Below are 21,060 nucleotides of genomic sequence, written 5' to 3' on the forward strand. Positions count from 1 at the left end.
AGGCAGCATACGCCTTTGTATGCAAATTTAGATGTAATGAAGCCTCCGCTATTGCGGAACTACAAAGGACAAAAGAAAGAAAAGAATTTTCTAAGGAACATGTTTATCAGAACCATCCCATTAAGGTAACTAGAGATGGGAAACAGTTTTCGAAAAACTACGAAACAAAACCGAAAGATAAATTTCTTGCAACTTATCGTTCTAACGATAAAAATGAAATCAAACAATCGTTTCCACAACCAATGGAAGTGGAATCTACAAAAAGTAAATTAACATTAAATCGAAAGCAGCTTCATAATAATGAAGTGCATCATACTGATAGCCCATCCGAGTCTGAAGAAGAAGAAGATGGAAACGTGGATTTGAATTTTTGTTGGGTACAAAAGACACACAGAATAACTTAGACTATTTGCCCTACATAAGTAGCACGAATACAAAAACAAATAAGACTATTAATCTACTAATCGATACCGGGGCAAATAAAAACATAATTTCTCCAGGTATTATAGAAACTTGCATCCCTACGAAAAACATAAGAATAGCCAAGGCCGAGGACGTCCTTCTTCAACACCCGGAGAAGTCACACAGTCCATCGCTTAATGCACCAGACGACAGCGGTCTCCAGTGACAAGCGACCGTGGGACCAGACGACAGCGGTCTCCAGTGACAATCGACCGTGGGACCAGACGACAGCGGTCTCCAGTTGCAAGTCAGCGCAACGCGGCTCCCACAGGCCACCTGGGCTTGAAGCGTGTTTACGAGCAGTTGTAATTTGGAGTTAGAATAAACAGGTTCTCTCTACTTGGACTCATTATTATATAAAAGAATAAATTGATGAGAAACTACAATTTTACCAGCTGTTTTCCGTGATAGTTTTTTTTCCAAAATTAAAATTTTCCAAATTTCGAACGTCGAATGTTGTAGATTACAAACTTTTTCCGCCAAGTGAATTTAAAGGTCAAGTTCAAATTTATCAGCGATAACGCACTGAACCTACTTTACCCACCGTGCCACTGAGTACATTGTGAACAGTGTATATATTGTGAGCTAATTTCCCGCCCCCTCTATGCACGTGTATATGTGTCCACTAGATTTTTGGTGTTTTCGCCACCCACTGGATGACGGCATAACATTATTAAATGCGCCCCTCCGGATCAGAATCGTTCATTTACTTCCATTAGTGGTCCGACACAGATATTAACACACAACCACACGCACTATACACTTTACTCACGTGGGCAATTTGGCCATCCAATTCGATGGCTGAACGCGCGCGCCCCGTAGTCCTGGATCTCCCCCAAAATGTACTCGAGAGCGAACGTTAATTAGTGAGAAAGTAAGCAAACAGTGAGTGCGCGCAAGTGTTTCGAATCAATTTGGTGACCCAGAAAGAACAATAAACAACGACGGCAATAACAGTAAGAAAAAAAACCTACTTCCTAAAAAACGCAGCATACCGGGTTGACCGGGTTCGAGGAGGGATGGAGAAAGGTGTATGTTTTCCCCCACACACATCTGTTTGTTACGAACGGATGATGAAGTTTCGGATCAGCGAGTTCCAGTTCCATCGGTCGTGTCGGCCCCACGCTTTCCGGTCCCTGCCCCCAGATTGTGTCCACAGTCAGCGGGCTGTGAGCCAGAAAGTGTCCACGAAACGTCCCAGACGGGCGCGGTCTTGCAAGTGCTTTCTCTGGCCAGCGACAATGGCCAACGTTGGCGGGGCAAGCGCGGGCAATTGTTGTTTTGGGGTGGGTGCGACAACGAAACCGGCTACACCAATCGGCCCGGCCAGCGCTCTCCCGGAGGAGACGCAAATTTGAGGCAAATGGCACACCGAGTGTGAATGTTAATTTCGCTTTCGTGCGGTGAGAGGGAAATCTTGACCGCTGTACTTGTGCGACTCGGTAAGAGTGAAGGTGCCCGGTTTTTGGTAGAACCTGGGAACGGCAGAGCAGCAGTAGTGGCAGGGGTAATGCTGTTAGAGAAAGAGGAGAGGGTGCTAAATGCAAACATAAACTAAGCAAAAACACGAAAGAAAAAAAAAGCACACCACTCACAAGCCGCGGAAAAAGTCTTGGCAATTGAGTTTCCAATTGTGTGGTTTTTATTGGATTGGTGCAAGAAGGTTTGGTGGCCTTCGGGCTGGGTTTACAGAGGGATAGGAGTAGTGAAATAGAAAGCCAGTGTCAGTGCGCGGCAACAAAAGCAATAGGTCCCAAAAACTTACACCTTGCTTCAGTCCACTCAAACGGTGACGATAATGAAGATGCTGATGATCATCCCCATAGGAGCCGGTAGCGGGAAATGGAGCGGGTACGCAACATGCATGAATAGAATCGAAAGAAAGTGTACTCTCAAAGGTTGATTTCAAGGCTGCGTCTGTTGGAAGTGGCCACACGCTGATCGAATGACAGCAGTATAATCTATACACCGAGGTAACTGGGAAGAGCGTGCCGTCATAAACGAGCAACACTTGTGTTCGGGAAGGAAAAGTACAGCGTAGTCTTATTAAGTGTGATTACGACAAAAAGCTTCCCCGAAAAAAAACTCGTCTGGTCCATACTTAGCCAATGGCACAATGAGAAAGTGACTCAAATTATCTTTCTTTTTGGGCATCTCGTTCACCAGTCGAAAAAAAACGAAACATACCGATACTATTGAGAAGAGAAGACTGGTAAGGAAATGCAACAAAGGTAAGGATTTCCCTTTGAGTGATCACGTACACATGATAAGCGGTTTGAGGATCGTTTTGAAGCGATCAAAAGATTTCAATGCTGGGGTAGAGTACATCGAGGTTCGTTTGTTGTTGCGGACGGTCGCAGACATCGCATCCCCCACTTACGTTCGGGTCTCGTACAGCAACAACAGCCGTATAATAAAAGCTGCTCAGCGAGAGCGCAATGTTTCATCCCTTAGACCTGTCCGATCTGTATCTGTCAGTGGGATTTACATTGTTGTTACGCTTTTCTTTCTGTCAAGCGCACTTTTACGGCATAATCAGAACAATCCTGTTTGCGGTTCGACAAGCTGATGGGTAATTAATGTTGGGTAGAGAGGGTTTAATTCACAGAGCTTTCAAATAGAGAAATTGTTTAGCAAGTACGACGTTGGTAATATTCCACTGATCTCAAATGCTACGGAAACTTAAGTCCTCTTTCACATTTAAGTTCAAACCATGCTCATATTGTTTTGTTAGTACACAAACATAAATTAAATACAAAATAACAGAAGGGTGGAATGCATGTTTGATGTTACTATTGTTTATACCACCAGATAGGTTATATTTTAATGTTTCATATGAATATCTAAATGCTCTGTCCAGTAAGCTTCGCCACATAACTTTGGTAAATAATGCCACAGAGCTGCCATGCTTTTTCCCCATCAACTTTTGTCAGCCTGGTTTTGGAATAGGAATAGGCAGACTGGGATGAATGGTGTTCTTGCTGCAGTTAGCAAAGGTGAGTGGAGAATGTAAATCCACATGTAAATTCCAGCCGCGTATACGCTTCGCGGTGCAGGTTCTCCAATTTGGTAGAATTAACAACAGAGCCATAAAAATAATCCCATAAACCTGATCAACCGAAGGTTTAGGGAGGTGATGGAGGAAGGGATTTACCTCGTGTCTCCTTTATTCGGCACGTTCGCTACCAGTGATGTCTTTCTAACATCCAATGTAATGTTTATCGCTCCTGTCAGCTGACCGTGAGGTCGTACCCGTTGCCGACGACACACGCTGATGATCCGGTATGATGTGAAAGCTTTGCGGGAGTGCTTCATTTTTTTTCACTCCCGCCTATCTTATGCTACTCGCTGCTTCGTTTGTGTAAGCTATTACCATCGTTTTTGTATGGTATGAAGATGGCTTTTTTCACCTCTGCCTAGCGACTGGTGCGGATTTTTCTTTTTACTTTCAAATGCTTCGCCGCTTATTATGATGATGCGGCTAATGCATTACCGAATAGCACCCCCCCCCCCCCTCCCCTCGATTGGTCAGAAAGCAAACAGCGCGTTGAGGTAGCCGCCACTCTCCACTCCTCCTGCATCTGCTCATTAGTGCCGTCGGGTTTGGGAAGATGAGATTAACATTCCTCGCAGCTTCTGAGTTTGGTGGGGTCGGATTCTCGGACTTCATTTTCTTTCCCATGTGTGTCGTTGACGTCAGCGTGACTGTAAACATCTGGTGTCCGGTAAACCGGAAAACTCACCCCCTCACGGGTGCAGTTCTGAGAAGCGTCTCTCCTGGTGCCTCTAAAGACAGCAAACAGACGAGCGTGCGATCGTGGAGCAAACCACCCTGCTCTCACAACGATGACGACATGCATTCAAGCGGCCCCTAGCCCACTGCAGTGTTTGGCCACCTTTCTTTATCTTGTTTTGGTTGGGAGGCTGCTTTCTCTCCTCTGCAGTGAAGCACTGTGTGTTCGCTCGCAGCACACTCTTGCCGACGCCAACGGTGCACCGCGATCGTACCAAGCGCTCTCGGGAAACGGGAGTGCGAGCGACTGATCGGTTCGGAGCTCGCGATCGTCCCAACGGTGCGACCGGATTTATTTGGCTGGAGAAATCGGTCGAAGTAAGACGTCTGCGCCGCATATACGTACGTGCGACCTACACTTGCAAACCCGGCAAATCCGTGGCACCGTAGCAGTCAGTGGTAGAGTGGGTGATCGCGTGCGTGACTTCACTAAACGGTGCTTTTGTTGTTTTTGCTTTCCCCTCTGTCGTGCGCGCTCTTTTTCTCTATATCTCTCGCTCGTTATCTGGCGCTGCTAGCAGTATTCTATCGTGCACCGCTTTCGAGAGACGCGAGGAAACCCCAACACCTTAAGGGAGTGGTGATTTTTTCGTGCATAATTCAAACCGGATTGAAACGGAAGTGAAAGGTGCAAATTGTGCGTGGCGCGTACTAGTGTCGGTGAACTCGCCCTCGTGTGTCACAAAGAAATTGATGTTTGCAGGTGTTTGATTTGCGCAACACGACTGTGTGATGGTGTGTGAATTACAGTGAGGTTATCATCGGCTCCTGTCGAAAAAAGTTAGCAATAAAAGTACCTCAGTACGTACAAAGAAAAGAGAAGAGATAGCGGATGTGAGAGCGATAAAGAGAGAGAACGAAACGGGAGAAAAGGATCAGAAAAAGCTCAATCGAGAAAGTGCACGGCTGTGTAGTGTGTGAAAGTGCATTCAAGCGGTAAATGAAGTTGCAATCGAATTGGGATATCGAAAGCCGATACCCGAACCCGATAGTTTGATCTCTATAGTGATGACCACCATTGCCAAGTGACAGTCGATTCTGGCGATAGTGATTGTCAGGAGCCCGTTCTACAACTCCGAAACCAAGCGAGGACTGAGAATTGAACCGAAAGCTTCCTGGAGCGCAAAGAGCATTGATTCAAAGCGACGACAGTTGAAGAGAGAAAAAAAAAAGAATACGTTATCAACGTCAACGCACCCTGGAGCTGTCACTGTTTGCGGTTGCTGTCGATACGGGTATTTTTATTATTTCACTCTTTTGCCCCTATTCAACCCCGTTCATGTGTTGTAGTTGTATCGCGACCCACCTGCCTACCTGTGCAAGACGACCTAACTATAAAGCATGCGGGTTGGATGTTTTCTGTTGGAGGAAAAATGACGTATAGTACACAACGAACGAATTCCTTGAATTTCTGCTAACGAACAGCGCTGCAGTAATATAGCAATATATTCACCGGAACGCACGAAATGTTCTCAACAGTGGCATATTGCGGATTTGATTTGTCATTGATCATGTCACATTGGTCGAATAAAACACGTTCCTGACATTGGCAGCCCATTGATGGTTTGTCAATGTCTTAAGTCAGTGGTTTGCAATGCTCAACTAAAATACAATGTGAAGTAAATCATTCAGTAAATCATCATTCATTCATCATTCACTCATTTATTTCATTGCTCGGGTTTGTAAGAAGACATAAAATGAGCTTATTTCATGCTTGCCGGAAGGTATGTCTTTTTGTGAACTACTTATCACCATGCCCTCCGCTGCCTACACTATGATAACGTTCCGATGATACACATTTGCAGTCCTCTTAAGATCCTTTATCGTAACGAATGACCTGGAGTTTGTTCTATACCGCACATAACTCGATGTAATTGAATATATTTCAATCAGTGAGATGAGGTTGAAAGGGGGAAACACTTACACAAATAATTGTACAAACCGTAACATTAACATGTATGGAATACCGAAGACGCTATTGACCTGTGGCTGCACTCATCGTTGGCTCCATTAACTCCATCTCAACTTCATCCTGGACGGCCAAGTCTCACCAGCAACGATGAAGATGAGCAATTGGAGTTGCAGAAAAAACCTGTTTCCAGAAGAAAGCCAATATAGGGGAACTGTTGGAGACAGGACAACACCGTCCTGGCAGTGTTGCTGTTGCTGGCAGACTTTATCGGAATTTCTTTTCTCCACTACTATGGCTTTCCTTTTCGATTCACGCGTTAGGCCTTCCCTGTGCGTACGGCAAATCCGTGAACTGCGTGCGTAGCGTCAGCAAATGTCCTGATCGAAAGTGGCACACATTCTTGCTTATGCGCTGCCTGAAGCCAGAGTTGGTTGAGGACGAATGCGAGTTTCTTTAATGTTTCATGAAGGCGTGGGAAGATGCTTCCTTTACACATTTGCAAGGAGGAATCAGTTGGGTATGGATGCTTCCAGTGTGGCTGCAGACGAAAATAGCATTCATTTGTAGGGTAATCGATTTACGCTACCAACCATTACTTTTTCGCGCTGCCATCTTCACGTACCGAATTGCCGCATCGTCGTCTCATTGCGTAGATGAAAGAGGGATTGGATCTTTGATGGTAAATAACATCACAAAGGCATGGCTTCGATACTGGAATGACGATGCAAACGCTATGGAAAATAAAGTTTTTGTAAATAAATGAGAGGTTTATGTACTTGGTCAAGGTTTTAGTTTATCGACAAAATCACAGCTGCCAACCGAGTTGGTTGCTTTAGAGGATTTAGAAAGACTCAATCTCAGGCGCAGAATCAGAACCGCTTTATGTTCATTTTTCTACACATTTTTTAAACAATGTGTCACGTGGCAAAGAGAAATTATCAATACCGTGTACCGTTTATTACATTCTATCCTTGCCACACATTTCGGAAACAATTTATCCGTCCCGTTCGCTGGCCTCGCCTGTTGTTGTTTTGAAACGTTCCTTTACGCACGACTTTGATGTGCCGAAGATGCTAGAATCGATGAAATTCATTCCGGATGTAGGGGTTCGGGTTTGAGGTTTGTGGACTGGTCGTCATCGGGATCATCCAGGTCAGCATTGAAGCTTTGAAGTTGCTCGAATTTCTCCCAACCCCTACGCTACGCCGGATGTAGCAGTCAACCCTACCCCAAAGCTCGACATTTTCGTGGAACGAGCATCCGGGTGTCCAACAGGTCTTTCTATGGGATGAGAGCTGAGAATTTCGAGTTACGCGAATCGCACCAAACGGACCCGAAATATGTGTCAGCGTGATTTAGCGCCGTTGGCATCTGGGCCGTTGCATGCGGGATACTTTGCATTTGTTCGGTGGGTTCATTTTTTTGGTGAGCTTTTGAGGCCGAGTGGCACATTGAGATATGCGGAACGAGAAACAGTTTCAGTAGCGCGATCGCACATGCTCCCAAACAGCGCCCCTCGGGTTCAGTGTGCGGTGTTGGCACAGATCGATAACTAGGGACGTCAGGGAAGAAAAACGCGTGGCACCAAAAACCGCTCCGACCTCATAAAATCTTCCAAAATATTACACGCATCCCCTGCGGGGAGCCATGAAAACGAGTGAGAAGAGGAAGAAAAACTGGGTAACCAAAGTCAGAGTGACCCGCTATGTGCCGGTCGGTCGGTCGGTCGGTGAATGGCCGGAGAGAAGAATGGGGCGAACAGCAGCAGGGTAGGAGTCAGCGAAGCATTAAGCGCTGATAAGTAGTAGCGAAGCAGTAGAGCGGCTCACCTTTCCTCCTCGTTCGGATCGTGACCAAAATCAAGGGAAGGGAAAAATACACAACTGACGCGATTGGCTAGCGAAAGGAGCCAAATAAAAATCAGCCCCCAAAAGGTCCGGCGATCTGGGTACCGGGGAGAGGTAAAAATCTAATTTACGATATCGCCTGACCAGGCGAATAATAATTCGCCACTTCTGCCGGTGCGATGGGATTTTATGCGAAACAGCCTGACCGCCCAGCAGAAAGCGACCGGACCGTCGCGAGCGTGCGTTTGTTTGCGGTACATAAACATTCGGGGTGCGTTTCGGCGTACGGCGCTTGTCTCCCGTGGCCGATAATCACAAATTTTCACAAGTGCTAGCGAGTTTAGGCCATTTGCTCGGGTCAGCTCTAGTTGTCGATGGTACACGGTGACACAATGACATTGCCCGTAAAGGAGACAACCGTGCAAACAGCAGACTGGGACGTGCAAAATGGGCGAAAAGTTTATACGCAGTTCAGGGTGCTGGATTGTGTTGTAAGGTTGAGTAGCTCTGATGCGGGCTCAACGCTCGGCCATATCAAATCCGAAGCTGTCGGTCATCCCTTTTTGACCTCCCGCTTTACTAAACGTTCCACCCGATCGGCAATTAGTTTGCAGCCTGCCCGGGGGGAGGAATCCATGTTTGAAGTACAGATGTCAATAAACCATCAATTTCCGGGCCTGAGTGGGTAACCTAGGTCTTGCTGGGGACAATATGCTCGGTTCAAATGAAGTTAAGTAGTCGGGGCCACAGCCCGTTTAGATTCTACTTGGCGTATAACTGTAGCGCGTTTTACGACGCCATGAGAGTAATTAAACTTTTACTATCTTTGTTTTCTCGTGCTATGGAGTGGCTGTAAAACGGAAGGCTTGGAAGGATGCTCATTAGAATGTGTGATAATGCCTGCATGTGTTTGTATATTTATCAAGCGTTAGCATTAACTTCACGACAACGTGCTCTACAATCCAAACGACTGGCCAAAGGCCGATTAAACCCATTTGCTTGGCGTATGAGCCCTGTGTTTAAGCCATATTAGTTTCAGGGATAATGTTCCAATAGGATTATACATTGTGTAAGGCTTATATTGTAGCCATAGCTCGTCCTATCCTAAACCGCTGGCGTAATGTTTGAATGTATAAATGATGACTAGCTGAACAATCAACTTTAAAGTCGTGGTTTACAACTTTACTCTTTAACACTTTGCGCACAGATACACTTTGATAGTTAAGTTGTTCACAGGCAACCACTTAAAAGCTGCTTCCACAGGGAACAAACAAACATTGAACTACCATTCCGTATCATCGCTGTCAGCATACTTTACAAATTGAGTTTTTCACTCACTTCAATCTCCCCATGATGCACTAAAGAGAAAAAAAAGCCAAGCAAACATTTGCCCCAAAAGCCCGTTTGACTGGGATCGGCTATCATAGTGAGCGATATGTGGCCATCCTAGGTAAAAAGGGCAACCAAAGATGAAGCACTGGTAGTTACAGTTTCTAGTCACGTAATGAAGCCTGTCTGCAGAAGAAGTTTGACTTAAAAATGAAATAAAATATGCCGACCCGTGCATGCAAAAACGGCCCCGCGCCGGAGTGGACGGAAAAGGAAAAACGTGAACCTTACCATAGCATTTCCATACTTCCGCCCCAATGTTGCAGGGCGCCCTCGATGAAAGATGACGGAAACGTTAGTTCGATGGAAGGTCAGGAGAGTCACTTTCCATCTAAACTGCTCACGCGTTTGTGTGTGTATGGCGGTGAGAAACAGGGAGAGGGCGGAATGGTGGGATGCTGACTTCGCTTATTCGAAAGTGAATACCATTCCGTGCAAGTTTTGTTTGAGCAAACAAATTTCTCCCAGTACCAAGATTACGTCCCGAAAACTGACGCCACGGCCATCTCTTGGCAACATGCACAACTGGTCCACAAACCGGAAAACCGGTTTCTGAATGTCACAAATACCTTCCCTCCTTCGTGGGACGTAGCTTCCGCCGGTTCGCTCCACACCGGGCGTTTGGCAAAGATGGCATGGCGTGTTGACTGTCGCGCCACTGCTGGAGGCTTTCACTTTTACGTCTTATTTTTACCCGCGCTTTTAGTTTCGCCTACGATGAACATCCTGCTTCAGTAGTCGGATCGTGCGGAACAGTGTGGCTGATGAACACCCTCAACAAACGTCGAAGTAGAGTTGCAACAGTCAGACTAATTGAATTTCCGGACCCGAATAGTCCGATGCCGACTGCAAACCGCTCTGTAAGGCCCCCTTTTATCAGGTCACGCAACCCAGTCAACATCCTGGTCGCCGGGCTGCGTCCTGAATCACGACCATCATTTTGCATTATGGATTACCGGTACGATTTCTGTGTCACAGGATATCTGGGAAAGCTTTGGGTTTTACTTCCTGGTATTTCGCTGAATCGTTGTATGCGGAATTGATTTATCTTTAACGCAGCACGCCTCGAATGATTCCGTTCAAAAATACGCTCGTTTTGCAAAGAATGGTGACACGAATTGCATTTCAATGTCGCACCGGTGCATTGTGCGACTTTGAAAGAAACCTGTAACTCTGTAGAACAGAGAAGATTGGCAGAAAGCGACATTTTTTTGCGTGCTCTGTGTCCATATCCCAATATTGCTTTATCGAGAGTAAAGAGTGCGCGATGATTCAATTTCACCGCCTCGCAACAAAAATTGCCTGTGAAAAACAGTTTGAAAATAGGGATGTGATGGAGAAAAGGGACAAAAACATAAATGTTTGTCCATCGTACCAGTTTGCGCTGCAATATTATAAAAAAGCTTGGGTCAAACTGTACCATTTTATTAAATACTACATATTGCTTTGGCGACGATAATGTTATTACCCTTTTATTAGAATGAATGAGATTTAAGTAAATGATAAATTGGATAATGATAAAGTGCATGGGAAGTGGGCGTGTTTGTTGGATTTATTAATGAATTTCCAATAGTTCAGCCGATGTTTAGAACGGAACGAATCTCGAAATACGTATTTGAAATATAAACACATCGCAGCCACTCTTTTGTGTACGTGTGCATTGTTTATTTAGTAATGATGTCATTTTCTTCATTATCTAGCGTTTTATTGATCGCAAAAATTTCCCTTTTCACATTAATATTGAAAACAAAACTGCCAACAAACACCCTTGTTTTCACTGTCGATTGAAATTCGGTCAACGGTGTGTATGCTTCAACCAATCCCATCAAACGGCGGAAGAGCGGATGAAGCTAATTTGCATCCCATCTTCCTGTCTGCGTCAACCTGCCAGCTGGTTCTGCTTCAAGTACTTATGTGTGAGTGTGTGTTTTCTTACCCTGCTAGTCTTCACTCATTTCTCCTCCCACTCACCTTTCGTCCCCGAACCGTAGCTTGCCTGTCGTGTTTCGCTTTCTATTAGCTCAATTAACCTTAGTTGTGCCGTGTTTAATTGAAGCCACCTTTCGATTTCTCGGCAGCCGCCCTGCCGGTTAGGCGACATTAGGCGAGGCATCTCGCTGCAGCAACATCAAGGCGCCTGCTGTCTGCCTTTGATGAGCATGATGCGTCGATGCACGGCACCCATATCGTCACACACTTCGGTGCCATGACGCAAGGGAAAACTGACAATGACGAGGGAAAATGCGCCATACCCCGGCGCGGCATGCACAGCGACCATTTGCCAGCCCGGTCCCCCGGCCTAATCGACATGGCCTAGTAAAGGCCGCCGAGCGTGATGGCGTGGACGCTGAGTAGCGTAACAGTTTCACCGGCTTTTTTCACCCACTTTTGCCGACACTTGGCTGCAAGCTCGTTCACCAGCAAGCTACTATGTACCATTGATGGTAACTTTCCCGACTGCGGGAGGGTGGATGTTGCAGCGAAGCTTCCATTAGCTTAGTTCGGTTCCTTTGCCGGTAGCCGGTTGCGCTACCACTGTCGAAAACATTCGATGGCTCGATTGATTCGACACGAAAAAAGGTAAACGCGTGCAAATTACCATACACCACCGAGGAAGGAAAATGTGTTGCCGTACAAAAGGCAGCGCACGATGCGTTGGTGCGTTGGTGGAGAGCAACCAAAACAAATCCGGTGAAAAAGGAAACTCTCCGAATAGAGCCACTCAGCAGCCACTTTGTGCTGTGCGTGATTGGGCCGGATCGAATCGAATCACTTGCTTGTTTGTTGGTGCTGTTTTGTAGCCCAATGTGGAAGTGGTGATGTCGACAGCGTGTAAAAGCTTCTCGATCGGATCGCGAACCTGAAATTACATGTGTGCTTCTTCATGACAAGCCTTCAGATGCAGTCCCTACTAGGTTGTGTTTTAGAAAGTGCCAGGAAAAATGAGTCACAAATGATACACGATACCGCAGGGCAAGGTGTGGCCGAGATGCAAAACTGGCCTGGCCGTTGGTGCATCGTAGGACATATTACTTCCGGACGTTTATCTTCTTTTTTTCAGTGGCTTAAAGTTTCATTTTGCTGGAAAAGAGCGCTCTTGTGTTGACACAATTTTCTCTATAGATATCTCCTACCCAAGCAATGCTTTTTCTTTGCAACCGAGTATGTACAACACATTTTCATAAATTTTCTAATTTTATGTTTTATGTGTTTTCTACTTCTTAATGTAATGTAATATTTTATTGCTGAAATATGATTTAAAAACGACAGTATTATACTACCGAAGGTTCAAAAATAAACCTCACAAAAGAGCTTACGAGGAATGCTGCAAAATCGATTATTTATGCCAACGTGTTGCCAAATGCAAATACGTTATAAGTTTTTGTTGTCACTTATTGCAAATTAAAATGCAATTAAAAGAACACGAAGAACAGCTATTTTCAAATTTGTATTGTATGATACTAGTTTTGGAGTTACCATAAGTAGCATAATGTTATGCAATGGTAATTTTCCAATTTTATTAAATCTCATTCATTCAATTCAACGTAATATTGTAATAGCATCTTGACTTTATTTTTCATATCTTTCATATTTTTTCATAAAACAATAAACACAGAACGAAGTAGCAAATACACACCATCCACCAGCACGCATAACCGTCGGTCAACTGGATCATTTTGAGCAAAACAAAGAAGGAAAATACGAACAGACAGAGATGTAGGGAGAATGATTTTATCAAACCGGGCTAATTGGGGAGCAAATGAGCATAAATGCTCGCCCGTTTAGCGTTCAATTTTTGGCAATGAATGATCGCGTTCGATCAGAAAATTGGGAGCAACCACGACCTATTTGAAGGCGATTCGAATCTGGACTGGCACTGCTGGATCGTCGTACCAAGAGGGAAATTGTGCCATCGAAGTGTAGTGCGGGTCATCAATCGTATCGCCCGGTTCTTGCCCCGTCCGGTTGCGTCCCAGTACGTACGATCGGGGTGAAGATTTCCGCTCTGATAATCATGCGGGAGCCCACTGCGAAGAAGCGGCAAATCATACCATTCGTCCCCTTTTGAGAGGCCAACGGTTCTGCAACGGACTGCCTAACCGGTGGTTGAACTGATGATTTGTGTCTTCCAAATTAAGGGGTCTTTTTCCGGGGATGGTTGCATGTTTTTTTTTTTTTTTTGTTATTTTCGTGAAAGAACCGTTGTCCTTGAAAGAAAGCGTCCAAGCTTATATCAATTGGCGTATGACTTTTGGTTGTGATCGTAGATGAAATGTATCAAAGAATGAAAGAAAAGCCAAAGAGAAAAACAAAAATTGCACATTCTTATGCAGAGATTCACCGAGTCGAGTCATTGAAACATACTCACAAGCTTCTCAACCTCGTACGGTAAGGAACCGTCTCCTACCGTTAACCGCAATAGCATTGGATATGAAAACCATTACAGTGCTGCATTTCTTCGTGGGTGAAATGCATTCCCTGCGTGTGTGCAATGGTGACTGATTTCCATTTCGACGCAATTCGTAATCATCGTATTGTGTTTGCCTATGTGTGTGTGTGTGTATGGGTGTGCAGGGTTTCAGTATGTTTAGCATTTGTTACTTATTTTTATTCATTTATTGGAGGTGTTAATGCACTCTTCGGCGCGTACGGTGCATTCCTTTACACAAATCGATGTAGTCGAGGGGAATGTTAAAAATACAACGCAGATGCACTATGTGCCACTGTTGTTTTGCGGCTTTTATGTATGAAAGGGAAATTAATGCAACTACACATTACACTTTAATCACACTCCAGTATGAGCGCACTTTAATTTACTGCAGTAAAACATGCCTTCTTTTTCTGCACATTCGTTATTGAGTACGTCCGGGCAGACCATATTGATGCTGTTTAATATACATATTATAAGTACATCATACTAGATGGTAAGGTTTATATCATATAATGAACAACTTTAAATCTATACTTTTATGTTTTTTTCCACTGCTCTAACTATATCGTTGCAACCAAGTAACTTTAATTGATTAAAGTGTATCGGATGCTCGAATGTCATTATGTTGATGCACATTAGGGAGTATGAGTTTCATTCGTCTCTTAATATACACAAAATGAAGAGTGTTTTTCGCAATCCAACAATACAACAAAAACATCAGCACACTTAATAGTTTTCAATGAACAATGCATCGACAATGTTGTTTGTACGGATAAATGAATACACATTCTCAGAAAGGTAAATAATCCGATAGTACTCGTACTATCACTGGTAATAATAAAACTTTCATTTACTTTCACGGTTATTAAGTATATCCAAGCCTTCCTCAATCGGATGAGAATAATATCGATTGGATGAGCTATAGATGGTATGATTCACTTGAATAATGTATTACATTGAAGAAATAAAGTTGTATCATGTCAACCCCATTATGGATACTATAAATAGTTTGTATGTAAAGAACTGTTTGTTTACATTTATATAGGGACATTGTTTTAATTATATTTAAAATGTTCATTGCATTTGTAATTATGCATCGTGTCCTGTTTTATACAAGATTAACAAATATATGAAACAAAACCATATTCGTCTTTTTTCAGGGGGGCCAGCTTTGCCGTATTGCTCAAACATATTAAATAAATAACGATTCTTGGAATACATCTAAACGCTTTAATGAATTATCCCGACTATCGTTTATTGTTTCTGATCATACTACTTATAGCAAATATTTAACACATGACACTAACCTAAAATAATTAATTGATGGATTATAAAGCATTTCTATCTATTCCTTTAATCCCACGGTTATTGTCTATTTCATTCTTTCTTGCTGTCCTCATTTATGCATAGAATTATCCTACATTTATAATGACGTGTAATATTTTGCCTCATTACATATTACCACAAGTATTTAGCATGCATCTCATGCTATCTTGTACACATGTGTTTGGTTATTCAATTAAATTAATATCTGTTGCAGTTTTCATGAATTGTTTTTTTACTAAGTTTCGCTCATCATCTCTAGTTTTTCCATCTGGCAGTTTTAAGTAGCATTCGTCTTCCGATAGCAACAAAGATGATTTCAAAAATAAATTATTTTTTCAACATCAGAAATTTTTACCTGTTTACTTGTCGTGCATTGATCGATTTGCAAACATCAATGTTTTGCAACATAATGATCCACGTATCTTGATCAAAAAAAAGTATTTTCAGTATCTCCCCGATTCAGTTCGAATAACAAATTGCTTAAAATTGTCCAGCAATAATCTTAATAATCACAAAATTTCATTCTTTGAAGCATCTGAAAACAGACAAACAAAATCCCACGCTTAGTAGTGTTGGAGAATAACCAATATTGGGCGACTTTCATTTTGCGACTCACGTAAAACTTACTCCACATTTGCTCCACGTTGAATCATTTACTTTTTCATGTGTATTAAGTGTTGATTTATGCAGCACTACACCTAAAAAATAGTTTGCCATCCAGTTCGCAGCATTCAGCATTCAATTAATGGTGAGATGCTTTGAATAGCCTAATTAATGGTGAGATGCTTTGAATTTGCCTGAAGAACAAAATACTCACCAGCTTGTGTTTCATAGCCAATCTAGCTGCATGAACAAAATAGCTAATCAAGTAATTTAACATGTTTATATTGTTCTTGCAAAACATCAATACCTGTACACATTTGCTTTGCAATCCAGTACAATCCAGTGGAATAATAAGCGACCCTCCTGTCATTTTGCTATAAATCTTTTATTTCATACATTTAGAAAGGTTGCGTTACATCGGTAATAGCCTTATTACGGACTATTTTTTATCTGAAAATAATTTAAAACATAAAAAACATCGTGCAAGAAAAGTTTATTATCAATTGCTTTGTGTTGCTGTAATTTAATTTCAACCATAGATTGCTTTTCGTTCCAATTTCCTTTAATTTTGTTAAACACAAACTTCTGCAATGCGGCCAGATTTTTTTTCATTCGTGTTTAGCAACAACAACGGTTCACTCGTATCGCTGTCCTATTGTTCATTGCGACTATTCCCTTGTTCGTCTTATTTCCGTGAGCCTGCTCGTAAATTCTTCACCTGCTTTCATGCAACCATGATTGTGTGTTGATAACAATTACTTATGGTATACTGTTTTTTTTTTCATTTCAACAGAATCTGCTCACATCAGTCCAGTGACTGAAGGTCGAGAAAAGTTTGACTAGCAAATTGTTTGGGTTATTCAATCCGTTGCCGATGGTGCGTTCAACAGAAAGGGCTGATAAAACTGAACGAAAACAAAACTTAAAAGAAGAATCTATAAACTATCGTTCGTGATATCAAGGATTCTTTTACGGCATATGAAACACAAACCCAGGCAGAGTAATTAGTTGCACGTATTTTTAAAGTAATCTATAACATAAAACAACAAGTTTGCGCCTTTGATAATGGTAACCGTTAGGCAGCTGTCCCGTCCGATGGCGCTCAGTGGTATACTGCTGCTAATGGTCGGTATTAATCAAACCCGAGCGACTGCTAGTGAAAATCAAACTACCAGCTCACAGCCAAACGAGCTGGTACAATTTGAGGACGCCCTTACAGACTACGTTGGCGACTGGTTCAGCCGAAATTCGAGGAATCTACTTGAAACTACGCTGCTCGATTGGCAACCTGCAGCCGGACCGAGCAATGCCTCCGCGACGCTCAGCAACTTTGATCGAACTATCATTAAGGGTGTTGCTCGGCTGCTCGGTACGGCTGCAGATGCCGTACAAAGCCGGGCGTCAGCAAAGACCCCTGAGGCTGGACGATTGTTTTTCTTCAAAGGTAAGTAGACCACATTCCAAGGAACAACATTAACATGCGTTATCGTTCTATGACATTTCATGTTTGGTGTGCCAGAACGAGAATGCTTGCTGACTTTGTTCCTTGAGATTGTTTCTAAACAGTACTAAGCAGATTTCATGTGCAACAACTCTCGATACATTGCAGGCATGAAGAAATTACTCTGGCCGGTCATGATTGGACTTCAGGTAGTAAAAACCGTACTGATCATGATGTTTCTCCCGAGCATCATCGGTTCGCTCGGCAAGATCGTGGGCAAAGGTAAGAATGCACGTGACGTTGGGCCTGCCGGGATGCCATGGTCAGCTGTATCCTTTGATTCCATCTCGTAATTGCATTGCAGGCCTCTCGTCAGTGTCTGGATTATCCCATCCGGTACAGACGGTGGACGACTTGGACTTCAAGGACACTACCTCTTACAATGCGGATCACGACTTTGGAATGAACGATGGCAACAACTATCTGCCTCCGGACGGTAAGTTAGATTGCGTTTCCCATTGTTTTAATTACAAAGATGGGTAACCGTTGATTTAACTCTCCTAGTTAACATGATTTAGCTTTATTTGTCTTATTCGTGTTCCCAACGATTGGACAATTTGAATCACTTTTTATGATTACAATGGTTTCCCGTTGATAAGTGTATCTTTTTTTGATAGCGTAACATTTATTGTAGTTTTCCTCAATTATTCTTGCAATTTCCATGTGGACGAGAAAGAAAACCTTTACAAAGCAGTACTGATAGAACTAATGAAATTAAAATGGAAATAAAAATAAAGTTTTTCGGGTAATTAGTTTGGTGTTGGCGTAAATGGCACTGGGAAGTAATTTGATAACAAGTGGGAATGTTGTTAAGTCGTACGAGTTGACGGCCGTATCACGAGACCGGCAATTACACGTTTTATATAGTTGAAAAAAAAATTACTCCCAATCTTTAAAGAAAATTAAAATTAAACAAGTCAATTTTCTTTTTATAAAATTTTAATTACCTTTTGTTAAAGCGTTTATAACACAAAAGGTGCCATTTCGATACGTCGTAATTGAAAAATAAAATATTTTTTAAAAAGTATCAGCATCCTACTGGGGCGCAACGGATTTCATCCTTATGTTTTGTGTACACACGACGATGCACTCGTTTAAACCCGTTTTATTGTCATCGTTTCTGTTTGAAATGGGTTTTAGTACTTTTAATAAACTTGAAAATTTCGATGTAAACAATTCTTAGCCTTTCTTGATACAACATGTATGCTTCAGCTAAAAAAATCAATCCTTCTAAAGCTAACCTGATCGAGCTTGCCAACAATTGGCGTATGTTTACATATTTTTCAGGCTAAAATGATGTAGGCTGAAAATCTCAGGCTAGTTTGCCGTGTGGTTTTGTATAGGGATTTGACATCATTTCTGCTGCCAACTGTCAAACTACAGTCAGTCCAAAAAGTATTCGTCTAGCTGAATATTTTGCAGGCGAATTATGGCCGCAAAAGGTATGGGGTGGTAAAAGTAATCATGAGGTTTGATAAAAGGACCATCAATAAACACATACTGCTAAAAATGAGCATTAAAATAGTGCAATAACAAATAAATTATTAAAAAAAAGCTAAAAAAAAGTCATTTGATTGGTGCGCAAAAAGTATTCGTCTATCAGACTTTTGGCGTAATATGTGTATGAAAACAAAGGTTATGGAATCAAAAAATGTCCTGATCTTGTTTCTTATTGCATTTATGACTATTGGTGACTACTTGGACAACGCAAGACCTCATTTGAACCATTAAAATGGCGTATTTTTGATCCACTCATCATACAAGACATGTTCCAATTATTCTCTGGTAGAAACAGTGGCGGATTTAACGGTGCGCGGACTGAGCGGCCGCGGGGGGCCCCGTCAATGTAGGGGCCCCGTGTATGGTAATTCCAGCATATAGAACAGTGTGTACAGTAGTCTCAATATGCACCCCCCCCCCCCCCCCCCGCTCGACACCAACCGGGGGGCCTCTTCTCCTTTTAACGCTTAGGGCACCCAACACCCTAAATCCGCCACTGGGTAGAAATATTGCATTTACGGACTACGTGGCCAAGTTCCATTGAAAAAATGGTAACTGATATCATATTGAGAGTATACTAAATCATTTCCATCAGTTTAGTTTCAGCTGGTTTGGTGTTTCGGGCAAATGACAATGCTCTGTATGTTCTCCAGCTCGACTGCTCTTGAACCGTGTGAATTTTAAGTAAAATTTCTCAGAACTCGGACTCAAAGTACTTAAAAACTGCATGAATATGTTTCTCCATCTCGTCTCCTATCAATTTGAATCATTTTTCCAGCTATAATTTGATTTTTTGGACAATAAACCGCTTCTTTCGTTAGATTAACCGTCAAGGATGGCTGCTTACATGGCAGTTTGTCACACAATTAGTGTCAGAAAAATGGCCAAACTCTGATCAAATGAAGGAACGAGGCCTCCCACACATTTTGTAACCTTCAAAAATGGGTAGGATAGGTTATGCATAGGATTAAGATACGATTTTCGTCATCATGCTCCATTCATTTAACTCCCCTGCCTTTAGTGCCTCTATGACCGCTTGAAGTGCAATTGAAACAACAGAAATGCATTTATTTAGAAGGAAGTCATCAGCAGGTTGATAATAATAAATTTAATTCACTTCTACGTACTGTTTGTCCAGCGTAAATAATTAAAAAGCTAGATGGAAGAATACTTTTTGCGCGCCCATCAAACGACTTTTTTTTAGTTTTTTATGTATTTTGGTTGCTATTGCACTATTCAAATGCTTATCTTTTAGCAAAACGTTTGTATTGATGGCCCCTTTATCAAACCTCATCATTACTTTTATCGCCCAATACGTATTGCGGCCATAATTCGCCCTTTTCTATAAAATATTCAGCTAGCTGAATACTTTTTGGACTGACTGTACATATAACAAAACAAATGTGGCTGGTATCGTAAAACCACCTGTGCACAGTTTTTTACACACTTTTTCAAAGCTAATTTCTCAGCATCATTTCTCAACATTTTGCACATGCACCCTAGATGGTTTTCAATCATTTCAACAAAACGTCCATGTGAAGTTATTTACTACGGATATTAACACGCTCTTTCTCCAATACTAGACACTCACGCATCCGGTACCAGCTACAACTCATACGTGTACGATCCTGCTTCGATGGGTGCACACACCAACGCAGCGAACGCTCTGTCCCGGCTGGGCTATGGTGGTGGACGGGTGACGTACGTTGGCCCATCTATGGTCCAGGCGGCGAACCGGCGGAAGCAGCAGTCGGCGAAGAATGACTTCAAAATATTCCACGACATCCCAAGCAGTAGTTTGCTGCTCACGAACTACGATCCGTTCTACAGTCCGCTATTGTCGCGGCTGGACGCCATCTTTGCCCAGATGGGTTTGTCAAACAAGGAGGAACAGTGCCGGCAGCGGCTCGTCTGCTTAATGTACGCTAATCCGGCCAAATATGCACCGTACAGCAATCTCATCTCGGCCCAACTGAGCAGGTATGAAGCTGGTGATGGAAATTTATCTCTTTGACTATTCTTCGACTAATACTAAACCAAATCATCGTGTCTTGTTAGGGAGCTGGATGAGCTTCGAAAGCCTACCAATGATAATCCAGACATACTGCGATTCTTCAAGTATATGCGAGCGGCCAAGGACGGCCAGGATGGGGTGGATTGTGATGCGCACTACAAGGAATGTACCGGCTACAAGGACCTATCGAATCCAGCCATGGTTACCACGTTTAACGACATCAATAAACTCGTGCACGCCCGCAAACTGTGAGATGCGAGATGGTCCAATTGAGAGCGATG

At 42.8% G+C, this 21,060-nt stretch overlaps 1 protein-coding gene across 1 annotated transcript; it reads left to right on the forward strand.

Annotated features, from left to right (window-relative positions):
* Window positions 1–4,564: 4,564 nt before the first annotated feature.
* Window positions 4,565–21,031, forward strand: LOC121590003. The gene is made up of 6 exons (XM_041909319.1): window positions 4,565–5,490; window positions 16,558–17,208; window positions 17,374–17,487; window positions 17,570–17,701; window positions 20,349–20,745; window positions 20,824–21,031. Exons 2-6 carry the CDS (start codon window positions 16,830–16,832, stop codon window positions 21,029–21,031), a joined length of 1,230 nt encoding a protein of 409 aa, XP_041765253.1. The 5' UTR covers window positions 4,565–5,490; window positions 16,558–16,829.
* The last annotated feature ends 29 nt before the right edge of the window (window positions 21,032–21,060 follow it).

Source organism: Anopheles merus, chromosome 2R (genome assembly GCF_017562075.2).
Source record: "Anopheles merus strain MAF chromosome 2R, AmerM5.1, whole genome shotgun sequence".
Lineage (NCBI taxonomy): Eukaryota > Metazoa > Arthropoda > Insecta > Diptera > Culicidae > Anopheles > Anopheles merus.

What these genes read in the sequence shown, in the direction of transcription:
- LOC121590003 (XM_041909319.1), top strand. Translation starts at nt 16,830, where the DNA reads ATGGTAACCGTTAGGCAGCTGTCCCGTCCGATGGCGCTCAGTGGTATA. An exon ending in ACGATTGTTTTTCTTCAAAG is followed by an intron (nt 17,209 to 17,373) that starts GTAAGTAGACCA and finishes GATACATTGCAG; the next exon opens with GCATGAAGAAATTACTCTGG. An exon ending in CGGCAAGATCGTGGGCAAAG is followed by an intron (nt 17,488 to 17,569) that starts GTAAGAATGCAC and finishes ATTGCATTGCAG; the next exon opens with GCCTCTCGTCAGTGTCTGGA.